Source organism: Anopheles coustani, chromosome 3 (assembly GCF_943734705.1).
Source record: "Anopheles coustani chromosome 3, idAnoCousDA_361_x.2, whole genome shotgun sequence".
Classification (NCBI taxonomy): domain Eukaryota; kingdom Metazoa; phylum Arthropoda; class Insecta; order Diptera; family Culicidae; genus Anopheles; species Anopheles coustani.
The window spans coordinates 89910993-89936615 of NC_071288.1; the positions used below are offsets into that span (position 1 = coordinate 89910993).

Consider the following 25623-nt stretch of genomic DNA (forward strand, 5'->3'; position numbering starts at 1 on the left):
CCCTGTACTGGATTTTTTTCTCAATCACCCTGTGGAAGAAGCTGTGTAAAAGCACCCCATTGGTTAACAGCGCACCTCCGGGCGGCGAGAAAGAGACACTCTCTTATGTGAAAGAGATACCAAACACCGCTTCATAGACTCCGCCTCTCAAGTACTAAGAAAATAATATGGAACTTTCAAAGAGAGACAGAGAGCAAGCGAACGGCAAAACGGAGCGGAGTGAATGAAACAAACTAAACAGTTGTGTGAGTAAGTAATACATAGAACGCCAACTTGTGATTGGCTTGGTCGAAACGGTAATAACCGGTTCGCTTGCCTAGTAAATACTCGCGCGCCGGTCATCGAATCGGTAATTCAAGGTCACCGGGTCCGTTTCCTTCGAGTGTATGTGTGTTTTTCCGCTCATCGTTACACGGCGTGACGTCATCGGGTTACCGCTTGTGTTTTTTTTCTCCAACAACTCCAAACCCGTCAGTTTGCCTTCGTCGAAGGAGCGAAGGTGTCCCAACAGATTCAGTGGTTGGACAGGCTTTGGTGATGATGCACATGGTCTCCCAACAGTTGGGTTTGGTGTTGTTTTTTCTTTCCTTAAATGGGGTGATAGTTGCGCGTGTGATAAAACCCAGTGGATAGTGACTTCAATGCACTAAATCTACTTCGTCTAGGCGGTGTGTGATTGCGATAACCAACAGTAGAAGTTAAAGTATAAGCATTTATACACAAACAAACGAAGTAAACTGTGGGTTAATAATTATACCAAGTGATAAAACCATTAGTAAATTCAGAGTGTCCTTATTCCCCGCGGAAGTGTTCATTCGTTTGTTGAACCAAAGTGTGTGCATACGGTTTTTTTCCTTCAGTTTTACATACAATCTACACTGTTATGCGCTTCGTTGTTCGTTTGAAAACCTGCTCGCCTATCTGTTAACCTTGTTCCTTTGCTTGTTGCGTGTGGCTCTGTCCTCTGTTATGTCGGTTAAGAATCTAAGTTATTTTGAAGAAAAAGTTTGTTATCGTCGATAACGATTAGTTCGTTCGCCCTCATGCGATGGTCATGAAGATGCTCTACCGTGGACCGAGCACCCGATTGGAAACGTTGATCGAGAAAATTCAACAAAACACTAGTGGGGGAGGCGGCGGTGTAGGAGGCGGTAGCATGATAGCACCGGGAACGATTGGAGCCACGGTTGTGGGTGGAAAAGATTTTACACTTCAAGGTAGGAAGACAGAGGAAGGGGAGGGGCTTATGAATGAGAAGAAAGTACAAATAATTTGTAGAATTTCGTTCAAGCATGAAATCTATTAAATGGAAATTTTGCTACTAAGTATTTGATCCAATGCGAAACTATCTCAACATGTTGGAATTGTCCTCTTACATCAACTTATGAACATTTATTTCAATGTTATCTTACGCTGATATTTTGCTTCTCATCTAATTTAAAATATTCATATTCAGTACCTTTTCTTTAACACTCAAAATGGGTAACTGCAGCAACTAGTTCTAAAAAGTTTGTGACTCATAAATAAATGAAAGTGCAGCTAATAAATTATAGTTATATTGAAAATAAGTTATTTAGGAAGCTAAGTTTTTGCTTGGCCTTAAAAAACCATCGTTTTAACAAATATTATAAATAAATTTTAATCAAAAAGATTGTACTAAAAATTGTGCTAAAAACGTAAGGGTACGCAACATGTTAAACTTTACAAAAATTCTCTTTCACCATGTAATCCGCTAAAATCGTTAAGTGGGCTCCCGTTTTTCGACGGACGACACCGTGACAGCGACGCCGCTGTACATCAAAAGACTTCAATGCCGATACGTTGGGTGTCATTTAAGGACAATAAAACGGGGCTGCCAAGGAGAATGCGAATGCGGTGTCACTTTTCGGTCGTTTGACGCGTGAAACTTTTAATGCGGGCGGCTTCACTGCTCAATTTCGCAAAACCGTTTTAAACATTCAGCCAATGTTTCAGGGGCGTCGAAATACGCATAGTGGGGATAACCATTTCGGCACACTTCAGTTGTCAACAGCATGTAGTTTTGAAAAAACAAACTCACATTTGAACGGAATCCAAATGCGATTGCGAATGGATAGAAACACAACCATATATGCAAAGCTCAATGCAATGAAGCAAATGTATCAATCGGTGCAACAACTGTTGCTTTCGAAGCTAAAAATAGCTCCAAAAAAAACACCAGCTGCACCAAGCTTCTTGGAAACGTTGCATTTCTATTCTTGGCATCGTGCAACTGGAGCTGGAAATTATGTCGCCCCAACTAAAGAAGACACAATCGCGTCGCAATATGTTTAGTCTACGATCGAGACAGATGTATTGGCGTCATATGGATGACACATCCTCCCCGCTATATTGTCTTGTGAGTATCGTGTCCGCTGCTGATTCAAAGATTTTTTTGCGTATGATGTTGGGGCTGTTCCAATCTGACCCAGACATTTGTTTCCGTCTGGGGTGTCCATGTGTGCTGTGTCTACCATCAATATCCGATTGGTCATGGCTACGAGGAGCAGTTGCACACACATTAGAGAATGGAGATAAGGTACTAAAACGCGACCACATTGTAGGAACTTGTGTTTCATCGGGTTGTTGGTGAGAAACAAATATCAGAATAGTCGAAACGGAAACATTTCAATGATAAATTATAAACTAAGCAGACACTTGTGAGCAATATAAACTAAAAACGAGCCCGGTTGTCAGGGTTCAAATCAAACTTGTTTCATTTCAACAAGACGATAGTCAAGGTAATAGAAACTTAATCCTAGTGCAGAATACCGTCATTATACCAGGCTCAAAAATAAGGAGCTTTAAGCTGGGTGAATAACCTTGGTTCAGATTATTGATCCGATCATAGCTTCTTGTTTGTGACGTATGACGTTGTGTTTGTTCTTTTTTCGCCGGCGATGAATTTCCAACCGCTTTTCTAAGAAACTATAGTACTTTTTTTATTTAAAAACGCAGCTGATTTTTTAGTACTTATTTGTTATTTTTGCGTTTAAGGAAACATTTCTATTTTTAATCTCCTTTTGACTAAAACAGCTTCCTTTCTTTTTTTCAATTCTTATGATAATTATAATACTTACAAAGGAATTGCTGCCGCACCAACAAATTATTTGATTTTATTAATTACTCGTGGCGGATTCATTTACCAAACGCCACACGTCCACACGATAACAAGCCACTATCACCGGGTTAGAAAATTACTCCTCCATCGGTCAACATCACATCCACTTTGGATCCCAAATTTAAATTAGTGAGAAGAGGACCGTCCTCCGTCTAATTAAGAGCCGGGCCGGCACGCGAAACGAAGGAAGTTTCAATTAAACGCATCCGAGGAGAGGCGACACACGATCCGGGACACCAAAGTTCGAAAGACGATGCGCCACACCTTAAGGCGAGAAGATCGCCACTTCGATGTCCCCCAAACGGGTGGTGGAGGAAGGGCTTCCCCTACCCCTCTTTTATCGTTTCCTGCTTGATCCTCGCCCCCAATCAAACACCCCCAAAGAGAGATGGGGGTCGTCTTCGTTGTCGTCGTCGTCGTCGTCGGAGGGAGAGATCTTGTCATTCGAAACGATCCAAATGATAAGACCGCACCGGATGTTCATTAATGGGGTGATAAAAAAGGGGAGTGGTGGAGTGGAAGGGGAGGGGGAGCTGGGAGGAATGGTGTGAGTGTGGGTGAGGATGATAATGAAGGCCCCTCCTGCAAGAGGCGCATACTTGGGAGCAATTATGACATTAAGGTTTAATATCAAGATTAAAGACGATCTCCGTTCCACTCCGGGACTCCGGTCTTCCTCCCCCGGTCAGTGAAGCAAGCGTTGGGTTCGCCACGCCACTACCAACCGGAAACACCATCCGATCCGACGCGGCAAGAATTAGCACTCGAGAGAGCGTGCGCTATTAGAAGATCGAGAAGTGACGAAGAAAAGTAAAGCAAGTGGCCAGCGCAAATTAAAACCGGATATACCCTGTTGACCTTTCGGGGTTTTCGGGCGTCGGGATTAACGGAAGCCAACCCGGTGGGGGACAGATGGCATGCGTGTGTTTTTGTGTGTGTCGTACGCAGCCAACAAGAGCAGGCAATTAAATTAGAAACGATTTTCATTAATTCATTTGCCGGCGCGAAAAAGGAGGGCAACGTCAGCTCGACAATCGGTTGCCCGGAGCATTAATTTACATACACTTGTGATGATTATTCTCTTTTTATTTTGATATTGTATCACTCGATCCATTAACTAAAAAATATGGAAAAAAATACCTACAGCATATAAATAATAAAAAGTAAAAAATTGTATAATTGAGAAAAATTAGAATGATGGAAAACAATAGAAAACTTATATGAAACAAAGAACATAATAAGTTCATCATCATAGTTCATCATAAAATTATGTTGTTCTTTGTTTCATATAAGTTTTCTATTGTTTTCAATCTTTCTAATTTTTCTTCATTATGCAAATTTATACTCGTCTTCTCAGCCAGAATATCATAATACAACAGAATAATTTAAAGATGCATGAATTAACTGTAAAATCTACGCTTTTGTGGTCAATTTAGAGTGCCTCCAACTGGTATGTAGCTTCATTATTTATTCGTCATCGTTAAAATTAAAACCTATTATTTGAATAAATTGTCAAAACATGAATCTAATAAACTACTATCCCACAAATTAAATGAAATAAATGCTAACTTATTGTTGAAAAAATACTATATACTTCAAAGTAGGGTAATTAGAAAGTTTAAACCAGCGATCGAGGTGTTGAATGTTTGGACGATTTATTCTAAGGAGAAATAAATTTTAATTCAAACTTCTTAAAACTATTATTACAACAAAAAATTATTAGCTAATTACAATATACTTATTAAGAAGGAAATTAATTTTTGAATACCTCAAGTGCAATACAAAGTAATTCTGAAAAAACGGCTAATCTTTTTGATGGTGTAAATTTCCTCACCACTTCTTTATCCGTCCTTCTTCAAACGTTTCGGTTTATTTTATTACCACGCTCTAATTGACCCTAATGTGCGGAAAATGCTTCCGTTTCCCCCCACCCGGTGACCAAGGAAGTTGTGTTTGTCGGCACAAGCCGCCCAAGAAGAGGCTCGTGAAGGGCGCGCACTCTTTTATTGCGCTGCGTGTTTGGGCGCGTGTTCTAAAATGAAGTATCTTAATTGAGTGTAAACCATCCAGAGTTAGGGGAGAAGGAAAACGGTGTTTGTCAATGAAATCTTTCTATCCTGTGCGTTCCCCCGTGAGATGGAAAAGAAAGGGAGCGCTGAGTGGAAGAGGCGTTACTTAAGATTAATCAAGTAAATCCACCATTACCCGCACCGACATCGAGCAAACAGATAGGCGACGGTCTGAGACGCCATGGACACAGGATGTGGGTAATTGTCCCACCGATCCCCCGGCCTCGCATGCTAATGGGTGGTGAAAACGTGGGGTGATAAATGTAGTGTATTTCAACAGACATGGAAAAGTCACTAAATTGTACTGGTACAAAATTGTTGCCAAGTTTATATTAAAAATATACTATTTTTTAAGAATTATAACAACAACAACACACAATTGTACGTAAAAAGGCAAACAATGTACAAATCAATTTTCATTTAACCCCATCCTGATGGCTTTTCTTTGCAAAAAATGAAAATTATTGAACCAGAAAACAAATCCAGGAATCGTAAATTCCATCTTCATTTGCCTTCCTTACGCTTGTTGCTCTTTTCTGGTTCACATCACTTTCACGCAGTATTATCCTAATGTTATCCTGGTGTTATATTTTATCCTTTTTCCCTTCAATTACACACACAAGCTGGATTTGATTTTCTTCTCACCTTAGGCAAATGAACTCTCGCGCGCATACACGCGATAATAAACGTAACGAAAACGAATGACTCGTTTGGATGGATGGATGAAGTGGTTGATGGGTTTGATATCACGTTTGCCCAAACGAAGACAAACCCGAATTAGGATCACCTCAAAGATGGTAGGGTTTTCTTGTTTGTTGGTGCTTTTTTTTTAAACTCACCCCTCTTTTTCCACCAAGCGGAAGAGGGTGGAATTTATTATCTCACCTTTTTGAACCCTCGAGCGATGTAAAACAGTGATTTTTCACCAAACCCCATCATGTTTGCATCTGTGTGTGTGCGCTGGAGATTTGCTGGCAAATTGTGATTGATAGCACGAAATGATGATAAGCGGCAGCATCATAATCCGTACTGATGGTTTTATGAGAGTAGAAAAACAAAAGGATGTGGTTGAGGACTTTGTAGAAAAGATTTTTATGTTTTGGTTTGGAAGCGACAGAGTGGGAATCACCTGTGTTTTCCATGTGTATCAGCTTTTTCTACTTATGCCAATCATGATTATGTTCATTTAAATTCGTTAATGGAATATTCTTCCGATGTGTTGAACATTTTTGTTTTGTATATATTCATATGTTGTTAGTTAATGTTCACAACTTATTATGTCTTCTACGAATGTTTCTTTTTCGAATGCGTCCGAAATCTGTATTACAAACAATTTAAATTAAAGTTTTTTTTTATATCTGTTACTATCTTGAAATCTTGAATTATGTGAATCTGATGTGTTAAAGGTTTTTTTAGTGTAATTATGTTCTTAGTTGATGTTCGTACCTTATCAAGTCTTGTCTATAAATGTTTCTTTTTCGAAAGCGTTCAAAATCTATGTTATCTTTCGTTTTCTCATAATCTATGTTATAAACAATTTAAATTAAATATTCTGTTACTATCTTCAATTTTTTAACGATGTAAATCCTTTACCCCAATAACTTATTTTTGTTTTTGTCTTCTTGATTTCCCACAGAACTCTACTCCTCGCACACGTCCTCCAGCTTCTCGCCCTCGATCTCGGACGGTATGGCGACACCGAACTCGATCACCAACGACACCAACGACGGTTCGCTCCTTTCGCTGGAACCGGGAGGCTGCGAGAAGTCCTTCCGCCACCAGGCGGCGGCCCTCCACCATCACCATCAGCTCGTCGCCCGCCACCATCACCATCACCACCACCAACAGCAGCAGCATCATGGGCATCATCGGCGGGCGACGGGTGCTACGACCGGCGGCGGCGGCGGCGGTCACTCGAAGCAACCGGGCAAGTCGTCCTCGAAGGCGCACCAACACGCCGGCAGCAACAACAATAACAACAGCAGCAACCACAACAATAACAACAATCATTCCGGCAACGGCACCGGCAAGAACAGCCTGGACAGCACCACCTACCACTGTCAGTTCTGCGAGAAAAGCTTTCCCCGGCTCGGGTACCTCAAGAAGCACGAACAGGTGAGTGCCGAAAGAGTTTCCATTTCCTTTTTTTTCACTTCCCGATCGCACGGAACATGGCTGACGAATTCCTGCGCCACGGAATTCGATCATTTTTATTCCACGGCTTATTTTTGGAGCAGAAAAACTGAATTTCTCTGAACATCTTCAAAGTAGAGTCGTAAAAAAACAAAGGGGTAGAAATAATATTGAATGTCAAACAAACTTGCAAAATCATACTAAACTAAAAGATAGTGATGCATAAATTATGAAAGATATATTTTATCATCAATCTCATCTTTTCTAAACGAGACTAATCAATGAAGAGTACTTCATGTTGATGTATAAATGGTTGGTTAAGAGTGTGTAATAAGTCAAGGTTACAGTCTACGTTTCATGGATTTTTGCCTTTTTATGTTGTTGACAAAAGAAGTTAACAAAAATTATATTTTTAATATTCGTTGTCGATGATTGATCAAATCACTTGAAGTTTGTAAAACCAATTTGAACCATCAGTTTATCGCTTCACTTAACATAAGACTTTTCTTGTCCATTAAAACTCAAAAGAAAAACATTAATTTGTGCAAATCGTTTGAACAAAAGGTTGAAACTGATGAAAAATTAATGTAGTTTGGTCGTTCCCTTCAGCCATTCACGAATCAAACCGGCGGCAAAGATTTATTGCGTTACACCTTCTTTCTTTACACCTGTCAACGGAGCTGTCATCCGTGATACCGATCGGATTGATGGTTTTGATCACCGGATCGCTTTTTTCAGTGGGTTCATTATATTACTTCTTCCTTCAACGCCGCTAACTGCAAGCAGAAACGCACGTAACGTGAAAAAAACGGGGGGTTCGATCAAGGAATCACGGTAATCGATCGAGCGAACGCTTTGATCTAATTACTGCACTTATTACTGCAGGTGGAACTGTGCAGGTTTCTGCGAGGTCGATAAACCGACCCAGCAGGTTCCCTTGACATTGACATTGCAGCCGTTGAGATGTTGGACTACTGGTTTTCGATGGTGATGATGGTTTGTTAAAAGTTAAACATCTCGAAACAAGTTGATACCGATCACAAATAGTTGACAATGATAAGAGTTTAGTTTTGAACATTTGAAAGCCACACTGAATCTGAACTGTCAATTATAATCGCTCCCTCGGCATCGGGTTCCTTCCATCGGTATTAAGGCGCCAAAATTACAAGTTTAACACGCCCCGGTGGCAGGTCTTCAGCTTCTCGCCTGTGGCCAGCGTTGCCTGTCATCTCCTCAGGAGTTTTTCTCCGGCGCTCTGATCGACGTTAATCGATCGGACCGAGGTTCGAGTTTTACGATCGATGCGCATAATTGTTCCCTGATTGTCGATCACTTAAATCCAGGTTAAGGAGGGAGAGAGAGAGGGTCATCTGTTGGGGATGGTATGCAGTACACATCCGATAGGTGCCAACTGTTCATCCTGAGGAGGACCCTGATTTATGGTGGCGCTTTTGGAATCGATGCCAGAAAAAAGCGATCAAGTTCAAGAGTGGCCTGCCAGATATTCTGAAGTTGAGGAAGTACGGGGAGCAGCGATCAAGGGTGTGACAAAGTGACAATATAGTGACAGCGTACAACAACACGCTCACAAAGTATGCAAAGAGAAGGGCTAGAGAGAAAGGCAGAAGAAACGGGTGTCGAGGGGGGAAAAAGCCGACCGCGCACCATCGATCGAAACCGGAACGTCATGTTGTGGAACAATTTGAGGAATTTCGTCCCTTCGACTGGCGAGGTCTTGGACTGCATCGCTGGAATTCGAGCACTGCGCACGGACACACACGGTCACGGTTGGCCGTGGGTCCACCGTGTGTTTGGCACCTTTCCGGCGAGGACCACGCGTGCACCTCCTCCATCCGGATGATGGACAATTAATTAACGCACACAAACGCACACACACACCCGTTGGCGAAAGGGAGCAGCGATCAATCAGCCGTTCCAAAACCGGGCGCTGAAGATCGGAGAACCTGGTGAATACCGGCCTCTCTCTAGGTCTAGGCTTCTGGTTAATCGCGCTGGAGTCGTGCGTTCGATGGTGGATAAAATTGTCACCCGATGTCACCGGAGGGTCCCGGTTTTTCCCGGAATCGGCTGGACAGATGGTCGATCCATCTGGGCAGCTGGTAACACCTTTCTGAAGGGCGGCAGGTTCCCTGCGGAGGAAATTACCCCCAAGCAATTGCCAATCTCTTGGGTAATTAAAGTCCTCCATTAACTGTACTCTTGGGGTGATATGGAGTGGATGTTTTTTTTTTCGTACTCGACGTCGACTAAAGGACCAACGATATCCCGTGGGGTCAATCCGCCCGAGGAATCTGATCCACAGCGCATCACTGCGCCTGAAGGCAATCAAACGCTTCCGTCGTGTCGCGCTTCCGACAATGCTCTCGGACATCATTAGACAACTTCAGGAATGTCCCGTTCGGATCGATTACGATTGACGTTTGTTCACAATGAAGTGTGGAATGAACGCGTTGGAAAGGTATCGCCACTAGTGTCTCATCAATCGGGTTGGATAGGAGTTGACTGATAGTTTTCTACACTATCCGGTTTTGGATTCCAAATAGATCTGAGACGTTACCTCCCGGAAAGTCTTCCCATTGTCACCTGGATTAACAAATCTAATCCATCTAACAGTTATTCTTGACTTGATCGGAACTGTAAAAAATAGTCTTGTACTGATAGGACATGCACAACAAGCTACTAAATAATGACCTCTTAAAACGACATTCATCGTGACATCGGTCTGCTGGCTTCGGTGCCGTCCGCAAGAGTGTCCAGTGATGTTTACCATCTCGAACCCGGTGAAGCAATCATCAAAAGATTAGCGTAGCTAGAAAGTTACCCGAAAGACCAGCACAGAAGACACGTGTTTACACAATAGCCTAGGTGGAGTAATAATTTATGAGTCAGAAACCCCAGGATGAGGTTCCCCAAAAGGGCACGCCGCTACGTCGTATTCTTTAGAGTTGACCAAACGATAGTAAAGAGCCGGAAGGAAATGCTATCCACCTTCCGTTTGTTTTTTGCCCTCCGAAACGGGTGGGGTGGGTCCACTTTCTTGTGCGAAGTTCTAAGGAATTATTTAAGGAAAGGAACTCTGTTTATGTGTCGATGTGTGTTATTTAGTTCTAGCGAGGGGGAACATCGTACCGATAGGAAAACTTGTTTGTACCAATGGTTGTTCCTCCCAGTGTTGCAATTAAACCCACTTTAAAGGGGCTAACTGGGGAGAGAGAGAGTTCAGGAAACTCCGGGAAACGTAACCGTAAGCACACCGGAACGAGGGATAAAGTTCCTCGAGTGGACGAGAAAACGTTAGGGTCCGTTTGTCCGGCGCCTTGGAATTGCCGATTGTTGTCTTCCACCACGAAGAAGGTTGAGTCTTTGGACAAGCGGGCCAGGGAACACGATGTCGGCTTGTGTAAGGTCGAGTCCCGTTCCGATTTCTTTCCCATCGCCGCCTAACGTTTCCTTTCCGGTGGGGATGAAACTCTGGTTTGAAATGGAACCGACCGGGTGGAATGACTTCTTCGGTGAAAACTGTCAAAAGTCAAACCTGGTTAACCGGGAGTAAAGGAAGACGGGGGCACGGGTTGGGAGTGGACATACGCCAAAAGACATTGGATGCTCCCTTTAAACAGAAGCTTAAGACCGTCAGGTTCTTTGTCATCTTCATTTCTGGAACGAAGCACAAAACACGGGACGCTTGTAGGATGTCAAGGTTCTTTGAGGCCGAGAGGATCTGGTTACCGATACGTGTGTTCTTACTTCCCACCACCAACCAGTTGGCGAAACATGCTGGTGTCTTAATGATTTCTTTATTAGGCATTGTGTGCCTTTGGCGCGCGAGATTTACTCCAACCCCGACGGACAGGTTTTCAGGCGAACATTTTCCCTGGAAAAATCTGCCAAAGCCTCCCTGTTGGGTGAGTGCTCCAAGCGATGGAGGCATTGGGAATGACAATTTCCCACTCTGCGATTGCCCTATGGAGATGGGGAAGATTCCTATCCGTACGTCGAAACTCATCTCACCCATGTTCATTATCGTTGTTCGTGCTCATACTTTCCGATCGAGTGTGTGTGTACTAGCGGTACGTGTCGCACTTTGGTTGGTCCGGCTCGAAATCGGAGGTATGTACTCAGTACCCAGTGTACGCGAAAGAGTACGTCTCAAATAGAAGTCTTTCAAAATTACACATTAGTGCACGTAGTTTGATGTCACCTTAAGAAAAAGAACCTTTTCTGGTATCTGACTTGAGCTGAGAGGTAAAGAAACCGTAGGAAAAAGAGAGCAAAAGACGAATGAAGTCCACCGGTGCAAATTATGACCACTGAGCGCTCATCGATGAACGCAGAATCATAATCATTAGAGTGCGCGTTCCTTTTGTAGCGCTCGAAATGGAATCAACAGTTAATAAAACCTCTTCTGTGACTGCACCAAGAGTGACTTAGGATAGTGGCCAGTGGCCATTAGAGCAAAAAAACCCAAGTGCAGACGAGTGAAATGGTTTGGCACACGAGACATTTTCCACATTCCTAGGCAACGCTCCATCGGCAGCGAATTTGTCGCGAGCGGAGGTTTTTGCTCGATTCCTTTTTGGCGATCGTTTTTGCAACCGCTAGGTGCGCGTGCTTTATTAGCACGTTAAGCACCATCTTTTTCTTTTTTTTACAAAGCACGGAATTTAACTGACACACGATACAAACCGACCGAAACGATTCGCAAATGATCTCCAATTTGCTTGATGGGCTTGTTGTAGAAATGGCTTCCAAATAAGTAGCTATAATTGATGGGATTTTTGTTATAGAATTACTTCAAATTTGATACACGATTTTGTTTGTAACCTAAGTTATCTACACTAAACAGAGTTAATGAAACAATTATCTAGTTTCAATGTAAAGAAATATATTGAAATATTAGGTCTGCAACTAAGTTCCTGCTGTTTGTCAAAAAAAAATACCGCTTGTAATGACAATTTACCGATTTTGACGTATGTGAGTCATCATAATTTTATCTTAGACATAAAGTAAACAAACTTTACCTTCAGATTGATGATTTCATTGTTGCATAAAATATTTATACTATCTGGGAAATTCAATTATCGAATAAGCAAATTATCACCATTTGCAGGAAGTGCTACTTTTCTTCTTCAATTCGAAGAAAACAGCTGCTGCAGCATTTCGGGAGCTTCAACAAGTTTACGGAGACGATACTCTTAGTACGTGCCGTGGTTGGTTTGGGCGCTTTGAAAATGGCGATTTCGATGTCAAGGGGGAGCAACAATTATTTTGGAACGGCATTCAAGCTCTCCCCAAAAGTTGGACAAAAGATGAGGCGAGCGATGGCCAATACTTTGAATGAGTAATCTTTCACCTTTTTTTTTTAAATAAACAAACATTTTCATAAAAAACAGCGAGAACTTAGTTGTAAAGATTAGATAGTAAAACAAAGTCAAAGTGTTTCGGTTAAGTTTTACTCTTATTATATGATTATTATTATTATTGTTAATGTTTATTCGCGTTATTTATTGTTTCACACACATTATTTTCCTTTTTGTTTAAAAATCCTTAGTTTAGTTTAAAAATATGCAATGTTCTGAAGTGCGAATATTGAACATCTGTCTCCAAAGTCACAGCACCGAATGAATTAAAACACAGAAATTCTTCCTCCTTTAAAAGGTCCTACTTGTACAATCGATTGCCAATGCAAAATGCAAAACACACTTAATTGCTCCCTTAGTATCGATCGAAAATATCGTGAGAAAACTATTTCGAAGTTGGCGTATGGCGTTACGAAACGAGTTAAATTGCAAATTTCGGTTTCGCTCCCCAAAAATTTGGGACAAAAAAGACGGAAAATACCCAAAAACACCCGGCGCAAACGGAAAACTTATCTACACGAGGAAACCAGAGACGGCCATAAGTGGGCATTAAATGTGAAGCCGTCAGATGAGGCTAATTAATATAGCTATCAGAGGACAGAAGCGATCGAGAAGCGTTTCGCGCCGGATCGATATGACACCGTAAACCGGTGAAAAACTGACTGTAAACTGTTGCGGTTTTCCAGAGTCACACACACGCACATACAAAGAACGAGCACCTTTTTTGTCCGTTTATGCGGTAATTAGCAATCGTGCTTCGATCTCGATCGAAGGGGTGAGATCGATCGTCGCAAAATCGGTGGGTTCCTTGTTTGGGTTGGGCGCAAAGAACCAAGATAGATGGGGGGGGAATGGGGATGGGAGAGGAGAAGTGATTGGTCCCCCGGAGCGAAGGATTTGAGCGAACACCAACCGACACGCTCGTCCACCCGATATGCCGCGCTTTTTTCTTTTAATGTTGCTCGCTCGAATCGAAACAACTGGATCCGTCGGTGGAGGGTCGAAGAAAAGAGGAAGGGTCGGGAGGGTTCGAAGGACCATCGATCGACCCGTGGTTGGCGATTGGCCGGCCACGATACGATCCCGGGATCCGGTTTCACCAAGCGAACCAATTGCGCGGTCGGGGATTGCAAGACCAAAAGCGAATGCTAATGAGCCAAACCGTCTCCGGCAATCTGGTTCTGTGTCCGGTCTTTCCCTTGGGTCGCACTGTGAGGTGCCTGCCGGATGGTGGCCATTTTTATTTTGCTCGATTGTACGAACGGTGGTGCGTTCTCGGACAAGTAACGCTCGTTGTGGCGTTATGGCATTTTTTTTCGCTTTGAATTTTTTCGTTCACTCATATTTCTTTTTTCCGATCCTTCCCCCTCACGTCAGTGGACGTACGAAAGGTGTTCTGAAAGAACAAAATGGCCGCAGGGTTACACCTGCCGTTAAATGTTTCTAAACGATTAAACGCCTTGGGAAGCGGAAAAATAAGCGTTACATAATAACTGAAACTGAACTTATACTCTGCGCTAAACAAGTTTTTGAACATTAAAAACTTTTCAGGAATGTTGATCAAATCATTTGTTATAAGCTAAACTGAAGCAATCTGAAGCTTCACCAAGAAGATGTTCAAAACAACACTCTGCCATACTTTACCATATCCATAAAAGCGGAAAACATAGAACCGAAGAACAAATAACTGATTAACAGAGATTCTAAATAGATATTTTTATGCTTTTGATTTTATTTTTGTGTGACAGTTTCAATGACAAACATTAGTATATTTTGTGTACCAAATTGAAAACATTGTTGAAACATTGAATCTTTTGCTACTTACTATCTCTCTCTCTGTTCAGTTAAGCTTTTTTTATTGTTTCAAATTTATTTTAACGACTTTAGAATGCTTTTTGTTGCATCTCGAGAAATAAAAACAATTAATAAAAAATTATTGAATATAGTAATCTTCAACCAACGTTCAACATTTCAACACTCGAAATATTATCGCATTATTTGAAAGGATTTAAATATGTACAGAAGAGATCAAGTAGGCGATTGCTCAAAACGATCTTTTGGAAGGTTCAACAAAGGGCAAAAGTAAAGGTTAATATTTTCCTGATGATGTACTTTTTTTAAATTATTCAGTTGAATAAGCCTTTTATTTCATCAAAACCGTTTTCCTTGCTAGACCGTTTTTGCAATAGAATTATTAGAAAAGACCCCGGAAATCTTATGTCTAAGTACGCCCAACTCCCTTTTCTCAAGACAAACAAACAAGTGAGCGAAAATCTCAGATAGTGTGCTAAAATCTTCCACCAGAACACGGCTTCAGGCCGCCCGGGTAGAAGGAAAGCAAAACTATTTAGACGTCCCGTTTAAGGTCAGAACCTTCCGCATCCAACCACATCCAACAAAGGTGCCGAAAGACAGGAAGGTCTTTACAGAACACTTCCCTAGGTTTGGCAACGCGAAACGCGGTGGTGAAATATAAACACGGCCAAAAAGATGTCACCCGGCTGATAAGAGCTTGCGGCACAAACGTTCGCGATCGGAACGGCTAGGGCCACGGAGGAAGACATTCTGCCTGCTTCAGCGGATTCCACCGGGTTGACAGTGCGACAAATTTCTGAGCGTCTCGTTCGCGTTCGCGCGCTGATCCAACGGCTGCGATAAGATGAGAACTCTGTTTGGTTTTTTGCGTAAAGGTCCCCTCGAAGCGCAGGGCGCAATCCTCCGGGGAACATCATCCTTTGCGATCGTACTTCCAGAAGCTCTCTCTATCTCTGCCCAACTCCCGGCTATGCCTTGGGATGGTTTGGCATTCGGCAAATGCGGTGGCACACACTCCTACTCCGTGGATCGGTTTTGGGGAACGAAAAGGAGCGGGTCCATTTATGCATTCCTTGGCCACCACACACGACCTGGGACCACCTCTCCAGGTATTCGGGGAGCTTCTTAGGAGGAATCTCTACACCACCCTGATGTTGCCGCCAGCAGAGATCAATATTTATGAACCGAATCGGCTCATTTTCACCGACCTCGAGCGACGAGTGGTGCCTGCTGTCATAATTTCGGACGCCTCCCTACCGTCTGGATGAAACGGCGATCCACACAACACCAAGAAGGGGAGTCGGAGAAGAGGATGGTGGATCCCAACCGTGGATGGACTGTTGGGGACGTGGAACAATTTTTTGACAACTGGAGTTCTCTGGATCGTCTTCTGACAAAGGTGTACTCGCTGGAACGCAGCCGCAAGCGAACAGTTGTCGAGTGTGAATTCCATTCTCGAACGGAGAAGTTGAGTTCTTGGCCCTCCTCCGGGTCTGCTTCCGCACGCACTTATTAATTCCACAATTCCATTCAGCACCACCAGGCCTCGGGGAAGCTATTTTGGGGGGCTGTGCTGGAACGTCCATTCTCACCTGACCTGACCGAAACCGTCGGGACCGCTGCCTCTTCCGAAGTGGTGATACTGGATCGAGACCTCGATCATATCGTCATCAATCGTCCGAGGTGGAGTTGGTGGCATTCTTGACGCGCACCTTCTCGCAAGGAAAGGATCTTCGCCGGAATATCCACATGTCGCGGAAAGCAACATAAACTATGCAGTGTTCAACGTGTTCCAGAACTCCCAGAACTTCCCCCCGAAACGTTGCCCCTCGAGTTTAACTCCGTGGGGAGTTTCACACTCGTGGATTCCGCCTTCTAACAGTTAAAAGAAACATAAAACTAGCGCTTGGTGGGATTTTTAATAATTCATTAAAATGCCACTGCTAAGATCAATGCGTTTTTGAACCAATGTTTGCACATTCCCTTTTTCATCATTGAAATGTGTCTTACACCACAAACAAGGGATGTTTATGTTATTAAAAACGATGGTTGTTTAAATACATTTCCTTTTGTTAAATTTTAATGCAACAGTGTTATATTTCGCATCCCTTCGATCTGGATTTAACACTTTAACCAAAGTGTTTTTTATCGTTGAAAATTTTTAAGGTACTATTGCTCAATTTTATACATTTGTATTCTCATTAGTTTGTAAAACCATTTCACTAATTTAAGCATCTTTAGTTATACACTTCGAAAAAAATCTCTTTTCTGTTTGTGGCATTTGTAAATTTCGAATAACTTTTAATCTTTCAACATTTATCATCCAAGTTTGTTTATATTGAAGCTTTCTAGTTTTCATGCTTTCTAAAAAGATACGAACAATTTTTAAACTCATCCTGAATTTATATACATGAAGGCAACAATTTTCTAACAACATTCAGACATTTCCATATTATTTGCAAATGCTGTTCGTTATTATTTTCAATGTGATTTTTACATTACATTTAAAGTACGTTACGATTGTACTGTTGTTGTTTGAAATTCAATTATCAAACTTTTGGTGGTGCTTTCTAACTTCGCTTTGGATGAGTTTTGCTAAGAGTTGAGAAAAGTACCTAAGAATTTCGATTTCAAACAGTATAGTTTTGTTATGAAGATCGTATCAAATGGCATGCATTGATTTAACGGTATTCTAATGTTTTTCGCCTTTCCATTTGGTTGTTCTTTCAGAGCCACACGGAGCACATGCCATTCAAGTGTGAATATTGCGCCCGACTGTTCAAGCACAAACGATCCCGCGATCGCCACACGAAGCTCCATACGGGCGATCGACGCTATCGCTGTCTGCATTGCGAGGCTGCCTTTTCGCGAAGGTAAGAGACAAGCGGTTTGTTTTTGCATTCCTTCGCGCGTTCTTATCTAACGCTGTCCCATTTTTCCTTCCCCCCGTACACCTAGCGATCACCTGAAGATCCACATGAAGACGCACGACAACCAGAAGCCGTTCCAGTGTACGATCTGCAACCGGGGCTACAACACGGCCGCCGCCCTCACGAGCCACATGCAAAACCACAAGAAGCAGCTGGCGCTAACGGGCAGTCCGAACCTGACCTACAGCCCGCGCTCGACCACCAGCTCCCTCTCCAGCGGTGGGGGAAGCGGAGGCGGTGGTGGCAAGCGGGCTGGAAAGTTTTCCCCGTACGGCACCGATCCGCTGTTGCTGATGGGGCGCACCTCCAAGCAGCTGGCATCGCTGGCGAAAGGTGGCTCGACGAACAACAATCGAACACCAACTCCTGGAGGAGGTGGAGGAACTACGGTCGCGGGTGTTGGTTCCCAGCAGGAGCCACTGCTTTCCTGCCCATACTGCACACGTACCGATTTCCCTTCGCTCGAGCAGCTCGGTCTGCACGTTCAATCGATGCACGGACACCCGGGAGCGCTCGGAATGCTCGACGCCACGGCGCCCTTGCCGTACTTTGCCCCTCACCTACGCGGCGGTGGTGGAGGAGGACCCGGGCTAGGTCGACGAGCGGTCACACCCGATGCGAACGCACTCTCCCTCGGCTCGTCCTATCCGCCGATTCCATGCGAATTCTGCACGATGAAGTTCCCGACGGTGCCGCTGATGATCGCGCACCTGAAGGCGTCCCACTTGGACCGGTGTGTTGGCACCGGTCGGGGGGCACCGAGTGAGGGTGGTGGAAGTCCATCGGGCCCATCGAGGCCCCCGTCCGGCTATCACCCGTTGGATCAGCTGCAGTTTAACAAGAGTCTGCTGAGTGGTCCGTTTTCGTCGTTCTACGGTGGAGCGTTTGGTGGCGCGACGAGCACGTCCGGTGGGAGTGTGAAGGTAGAACGCCGTTCCGCGGGACCACTGGAAAGGGATGAGAATGGGAACGAGGCGGACGAACCCACCGTCAAGCGGCGTCGACGAGATGATGATAGTGTCGAAGAGGAGAATCGGGAGGAGAGCTTCACCGAGGATGAACCAAAGGCAAAGGCGGATGAGGAGGATGAGCAGGACAATGGTGGTGGGGAGGATGCGACGGCAGCAGATGTCAACAATGTCCATGACCATGCTGAGGAGGATGTGAACTACGAAGACGACGACGAAGACGACGACGCGCAAGAGAACGAAAGTCGAAGATTGAACCGATCCACGGAAGGCTCTGAAGCTGGAGGGAAAGTGAAGCAGGAACACAACGACGCCACCTCTCACTCGTCCTCGGCTCGCTCGTCCCCTTGCGAGTCGGTCGCATCGTCCACGCATAATGCCGGCCACACTTCCGGTGGCGAAAGTCCGGCCGAACAGCTAACGCCAACTGATCTCAGTCAACCGAAAATGAAACGTCTCAAGCTGGAAGCCCCGGACGAGGAGGATGGTGATGAGGGAAGGCGAACGCAAGCCCGTGGCCAACAGCGTCGAGGTGCGCACATCCGGCGGGAAAGTGAATCCAAAGAGTTCGCCGCATCGCTGCAAGGTCCTTCCCTTTTTGCGTCACTTCAACAACAGCAACAACGTCACCAAGCTCATCAACATCACACGTCCGCGGTGACCACTGCCTCAACCGGTATGGCACACGTTTCTCAAGCTCCCTCGATGCCATCAGCACCACCACCAGCACCTCCACCACCCGGTGCCTACCTCTGCAATCAGTGTAACGCTGCCCTGCCCGACTTCGAGTCGTTCCGCACGCACCTGAAGGCTCACCTCGAACAGAGTGCGGCCAGTGCGGCGGCAGCGATGCGACTCTCTGGTGATTCCTCCTCCACTGTCGGCCCGACCGGAAACGGTGCGCCAACCGGTGCCCTCTCCCTGTCCGCCTTTCTCTGCCAACAGTGCGGCGCGACGATGAACAGCCAGGCGGAGTACGAACAGCACACGGTCGGGCACTACCTGGTGACGGCGGTCGAGTACCGGTGCCAGGCGGCTGGCACGTCCACTTGCGCCTCCACCGGGAAGGCGTCGTTCGGCAAGATGGAGGACCTGCACAAGCACCTCTACGAGGGACACATGCAGCTGCTGTACAAGTGCACCGTTTGTGGGGAAACGTTCGAGTCGAAGGTTCAGGTGCAGGTGCACTTTGCCGTCAACCATTCGGTCGAGGTGAAGCTGTACCGGTGTTCGGCTTGTGCGGAAGTTTGTCGCACCGAGCGGGAGTTTCGGTAAGTCGTAACATTTTTTAAGTAATCAAAGCAAACCCTGGTGTACGAGGCAAAGAAACCTACCAACTGTTGATTTCCAACAAATCTAGTCATCTCTGAATTCAGAAGACGTCATTTTCAACAGGTTGTTTAGCACTATGATGTGACACAGTAGTCGGATTTGATCCAGGTTTAAGCAAGCCGTAGACGTTACATATTAATCTGTGCAGATCTTTGACGTCTACAGCTTTTCCTTAGCTCTTTCCAACATCCCCGAGATATTCGGGATATCTCGAGGGATGTTCGACAGACGATGGGTACGAGAGAACAAAGGAAATCTGTAGACGTCAAAGATCTGCACAGATTAATATGTAACGTTTAAATCCAGCTTTAGATCTAAGTAAATTCTAATCTGGAAGCAAACAGTTTTAGCCAAGTTGGAGGTAAACATGTTTCATTTAAAAGCTTCCTGGAGTGACATGATCCGAGGACTAATCCTCATCTTCGTATGAGGCATTGCAAGGTTCTTGTAAGAGTTCTGCCAGACATGTCGTTTACTTGTAGGTTTCGTAATATACAATGTTGCAAGAGGTTTATCATTTGGGTTTCTTTGTTGCTTGAATAAATACTAACTAGAACTTTGTACTCCTAATGACAAAGTTCCGGTAATAGTAGGTACAACAAGTTAGCTTACGCTAATAACTCTAGTCTACTCGTAATGACAAAACCATTATTACCCTAAGCTATCTTGTTGTACCTACTATTACCGGAACTGTTTTCTTCGAGAGTTGAGGGGGGTTTATTGTTTATAATAGAGTGTCCTATTTCTGTGTGTAAGGAAAATGTGTTCATAGACGTTTATATCTTTCAGACAACATATTCGCAACCGCCACCTGGCTGCCGGAGCTGTACAATGCGTGTTCTGCCGGATGGTTTGTTCTTCCGAGCTCGAAATGCACTTCCATCTGGCTTCTCATGCGCGAAAGTTTAAGTAAGTGCTATAAATCATACCTCTCTAGATAAAACAAATCAACTAAGCGGATCTTGTATCTTCTGAAAAGATGTCCAGCCTGTCCGGAATCGTTCCACGTGGAGTTCCTGCTCGACCGGCACATCCAGACGCAGCACAGTCAGAAGGAGACGGCTTCGGAAACGAACCGACGGGAGTGTAGCTCGAGCAACAACCAACAACCAATGTTGCCTGGTCCACCGTCCACCGGGAACAACAGCGCGAATGGACAACCTTCCTCATCGGCGGCAAACGTCATCCCTTCGCCTACGAGCGTCACCGTTACTTCGACGGGCTCCACCGCTCCATCAGCTTCCGGTGCGTCCTCGAGTCTCGAGTACCTACAACTCCAGGGGCAGATGGCGGCAATGGCTGCGGCGGCGGCGGCTGCCTCGTCAGGCTGGCCCAGTCTCTACCAGACGGCGAACAAATTCTACGCCAATCCCCTGCAGGTGGATACGTTGAGCCAGCTTAAGCATCCACAGCATTTGCTGCACGGTTTCTACGATTCGATGCTGGGCAAAACCCAACCGCCACAGCAGCAGCATCGTGGTAGTTTTATTCCCGAACCTAACCCGCCAACCGGTTCGGGCGTTGGAAGCAACAAGAAGAACCCTTTCCTAGGCCTTTCGCCAAACTCCGGCTCTGTGAAGGTTGCCAACACGCTGCTCGGTCTGGGTTACGGTGCCTCGCCTGGGGTAGGACATTCGCAGCGTCCGTCCGGAACTGGTCCCGTCAACGGCTCGGGCGTTTACTCGCCCGACTCTGGGGCTCAATCCAATCCATCGACCAACCAAAACGTTCCGGCCAATCCCAAACTCTACTCACCGATCTCGATGATTCAACGTTACGGCGAAAATGGACCTCTGTCGGCAAGCGTCGCCGGTGGAGAGCGAGTTACTTCACCTACCAACGCCACCGGACCGTTACATCATTCCTCCCTGTCGGATCAACAACCGGAGCTGGTGGGAAGAAAGCCAGCGAACACTACTTCCACCGGTGGAAAGGGTTCCGAACGATCATCCACCATTCCGGGCAGTGGCACTTCCAGCTCAAGCTCCGGCCCTTCCGCTGCAGGTGCGAGCATCTCCGGCTACAGCTGTGGCATTTGCGAACGGACCGACTTTAGCACGGAAAGTGAAGTGCAAACGCATCGCAAGATCGTGCACAACCTGAAGACGGGTGTTAGCTTGCGGTGTGCGTACTGTAACGGGGACTTCCGGTCAAGGTAAGTTGTTCGTTCTCACTTTGATTATCTTTATTCGGTTACTAGCTTACTCTATCACACATCTCCTTTAGTTTCCGCGTGTTGTCCAACGCAGTGTGCTCTGGATTGCGTTCTGGTTGATTTGTGCATCTTAGAAATATGTTTGTTACGTGTTTCGAAACACTTGAAGGATCGCGTGTATCCCTGTATTCGAGAAGCCAATGTAAAAGAAATTGTTTGCGTTGTGTTTTGTTTTACTTTTTTCTGTTGAATGATACAAAGTATTTTAGTAATCCAAGTATCCTTTCATTTTCCAAATCGAGCTGGTTGCTATAGCAATCAATGCTATGTAATGGGAACAGTGACTTCAATGCGAGAACAAAGCGAATCAGGATCGATCATGAAGACGCTAATTCAGTTCTTCTGTTGCGGGACTGTTTATTTATTGCTGTATTGCTGTTTTGCTAACCAACATCCTATTCCTTTTTCTTTTTAATAAAACCTAACTTAAGAAAACCCAAATGAACAACAACTAAACGAACTATTTTCAATCATTTCCCATAATGAATACATTTTATTGCCTCTTTTTTCAGAAACGAACTAGAAAACCACATGAAGATCGCCCACAACACTGGCGGAGGGAAGCACAAGTGTTTGATCTGTGACGAGATCTTCCCTTCGCCGGCCGTTCTGGCCGAGCACAAGCTTTCCCACTGTAAGGTCGGAGCTTCAGGCCGCTGTTCCCATTGCAGTTTGCCCCTTCCGGACGTCCACACCTTCAAGCAGCATCTTCCGGCCCATCAGGCGCCTCCATCGTCCTCCAGCGGGACGACTTCAGCTGGATCGGGTGCAGTGGCTTCGGCCACCGGAGCTTCCGGTTCAGCAAGTACCACAACGTCGAACGTCGTTGGAAGTTCTGGTGGTGGTGCGGTTTCCACCACGACGAATGCTACCAACGGTTCCAGTAGTTCCGGTGCTGGTGGACAATCGGAGCAGGATCGTTTCCCGCAGCAGTGCATTTGCTGCCGGCAGACGCTGAACTCGGAGTTCGAAATCAGCCTTCATGCTAAGTATGTTACGGACACTTTGCAGCCCTTTGTCAAAGGTCAATCTGCTAACGTCAATGTTGATGTTTATTCCCCCTTGTAGATTCCACACCAAATCACCCGACACCAATGAGCGGACGTGTGCCCTCTGCCTCGAGCCGCTGCCATCCCAGCCGGAGTCGTCCACTAAGATCTGCGATCCGTGCCTGAAACGGCACAACTTTCCCTCGAAGCTGCTGTCGATGAACTTTCTCAAACCTCCCCATCAATCGGGCGCCACGTCCACACCGGTGGCCCCCTCCGCCACGGGTGGTGGTCATTCCGTCCAACTAGGGCCGGTTCCATCCTCCACCGTCCATGCGTTCGGTTCCAATGGGCAGGCAGTGGCCGGTGGAGAAACGCGACAAAAGCACCACCACCAACACCACCACTCGTACGAACAACCCGGTGCGACCGATGGCACCACCACCACCACCCCGAGCACCCCGAACATCGTCCAGTGTAACCTCTGCAAGAAGGGCCTCCCGTCGGCACACAAACTGCAGGAACATCTGATCGACCATACGTTCGCCGGGTGTGAGGAACGCGGGTACGTGTGTTACCTCTGTTCGGCCGTCTTCACGTCATCCGCCGGCCTGCAGGCGCACCTTCCACTCGCACACTCGAACGCCACCGCCAAACCGTACGACTGCGAGCGGTGTGGCGTTGCGTACTTTTTCCGTGCCGAGCTGGAGCACCATCTGATCGAGCACGAGCTGGGCCATGCCTCCGAGGACCGCTGGCGACCTGTGTCCCCGGCAGTGCACACACGGGAACACATTAAGCAGGAGCAGGGCGACCAAGGAGATGACCAGGAGCGAAGCCTACCCTCTGGCACGCCGCCACCGACGGTGGCGAAGGAAGAGCACCACTCGGAAAGGGAAGATTCCCCGCGGGAACTCGAGGAAAAGCACGAGATCCAGGAGGACGAGCGTGCTGAAGATGCCTCAAACAAGTCCGATACGGAAATGGTGCAAGAAAGGACCGATGGAGACGATTTGGGACAGCCCGATGAACGTTCGCAACGGGCGGAAGAATCCGAGGAAGGCGAAGAGAACGACGATGAGCTGGTGGAGGAGGAGGATGACGAAGTGGACGATGAAGAAGAGTACATTGAGGTGGAGCACACGACGGTGGACGAGCGGGGTAAGACTTCACCGAAGCTGCTGGTGAACGGCGAGAAGGAGTGCCACGGGATGGTTGCCCCAGCATCCTCGGGCCTTCCGGTTGTGACTGCGGCCGAGTAAAATGGAAAAGTATCTCAAAAGCATAGAAATTCACCACAGAAGAGGCTCAAAACGACGGTAGGAGATGCAACGTAGGAACAAAAGTCCAGTGAATCAATTAGTTGTCCCAGTATTTTATCAACAAAAAACCTCTTCGTTGATTGCCATTCTTTTTTCGGACGGCCAGTTAGTAGGGTTAGGAACGAAACATATATAATCGAACGCTTTACACCTAGCTGACACACGACTGTAACAACAACGAAGCTCATGCGCACGTTAAGTAGGGTTTTTAGAATAGCTGCAGCCACAAAACAACAAACCGCACACTGTAACCATATCAAAAAATCAGTATAATAATGAAACTACACCAAGACGCTTCTAGATAATCGCTCCGTAGAGTAGCTGTGTATATTTATGAATCGTTTTAATTTAATTTTCGCCCTACTCTGTATCGTTTGGCCTTGGCACGAACTATAATAATAAATCAATAAATAGTTATATAAATAGTCCTAAAGTAGCGGAATTAACTGACGGTTTGAATTTTAGACTCACGGTTTCCCCTTTTCCGTGCGAAAGAGATATCACCATTAACAGCTGTCTGCTGTTGTCTCGCTCGCTGTGATTTCCCCTCTCGGCAGCGTAAGCGTGTTACCTGCTGCTGGTTCCTGCGCTCCTGGTACTTGAGGAAGCAAAATGTACTAGAAGATCGAGCCCGGCAACTGCATGCAACACCGTCCGTCAAACTTATCGCGTGGGTCGCCGTATGCCATTTTATGACTACGTAACGATTTCAAATTAATTATAAATTATCCATTCGTTAAATCGTTTAATCTATTTAATTTATATCAAATATTTAATAAATTAACCCTTATTAAAAAGTTCCTATTATTTAACAAATCGAATTAAAATGTTCCGAGTCAATACATGAATAAATGAAATATACACACATTTGAAAATTAAACTAATGCGTGCACACCGGCCAATTTGACTCTCGCTCGCTATAAACGCTATTTTCACTAGCTTATTTAGGAGCATTTTCGTTCCGTTTGTAACAGGAGCGCAGGACTGGTAGCAGGTAACATCTTTTCCCCTTCGCAACTGGTAAAACTTGGCGCCAAAAGTGCAAACTTCTCCTCCTTAGACGCGGAGGGGAAGTAGCTTCGTTTATGCTTCGTGGTTGAATTATACGCAGCATTAGCGGGATGTGAAGTTCTAGTTGTCTCGCTCTGTCCTTCGCTTCCGTGGGCTTCAATGAGGGTTACATTTGCGGGTTGAAAGATTAAATTCTTAATCGATTCCGTGATTTCCTGGCGTGTGCGATTCAATTTGGCGGTTGGTAACGTAATGCTCAATTATATTTTCGGACGTTTTCAATAAAATACTCCAAGTTTGGCATTTCCTCTCTTCGCCG

The 25623-nt window shown here is 45.4% G+C and overlaps 1 protein-coding gene across 1 annotated transcript; it reads left to right on the top strand.

Moving 5' to 3' along the window:
- The first annotated feature begins 1048 nt into the window (after positions 1–1048).
- On the top strand, positions 1049–24233 carry LOC131269127 (zinc finger protein 423 homolog). Its single transcript, XM_058271455.1, has 11 exons — positions 1049–1139; positions 6845–7020; positions 7060–7323; positions 17268–17410; positions 17496–18571; positions 18644–19706; positions 20557–20676; positions 20747–20851; positions 20915–21922; positions 22495–22971; positions 23051–24233. Exons 1-11 carry the CDS (start codon positions 1049–1051, stop codon positions 24231–24233), a joined length of 5706 nt encoding a protein of 1901 aa, XP_058127438.1.
- The last annotated feature ends 1390 nt before the right edge of the window (positions 24234–25623 follow it).

Excerpts from the sequence above, each read along its gene's own strand:
- LOC131269127 (XM_058271455.1), top strand. The coding sequence starts at position 1,049 with ATGGTCATGAAGATGCTCTACCGTGGACCGAGCACCCGATTGGAAACG. Across the intron at positions 1,140-6,844 it reads CACTAGTGGGGGAGGCGGCG|AACTCTACTCCTCGCACACG; the intron begins GTGTAGGAGGCG and ends GATTTCCCACAG. Across the intron at positions 22,972-23,050 it reads GAAATCAGCCTTCATGCTAA|ATTCCACACCAAATCACCCG; the intron begins GTATGTTACGGA and ends TCCCCCTTGTAG.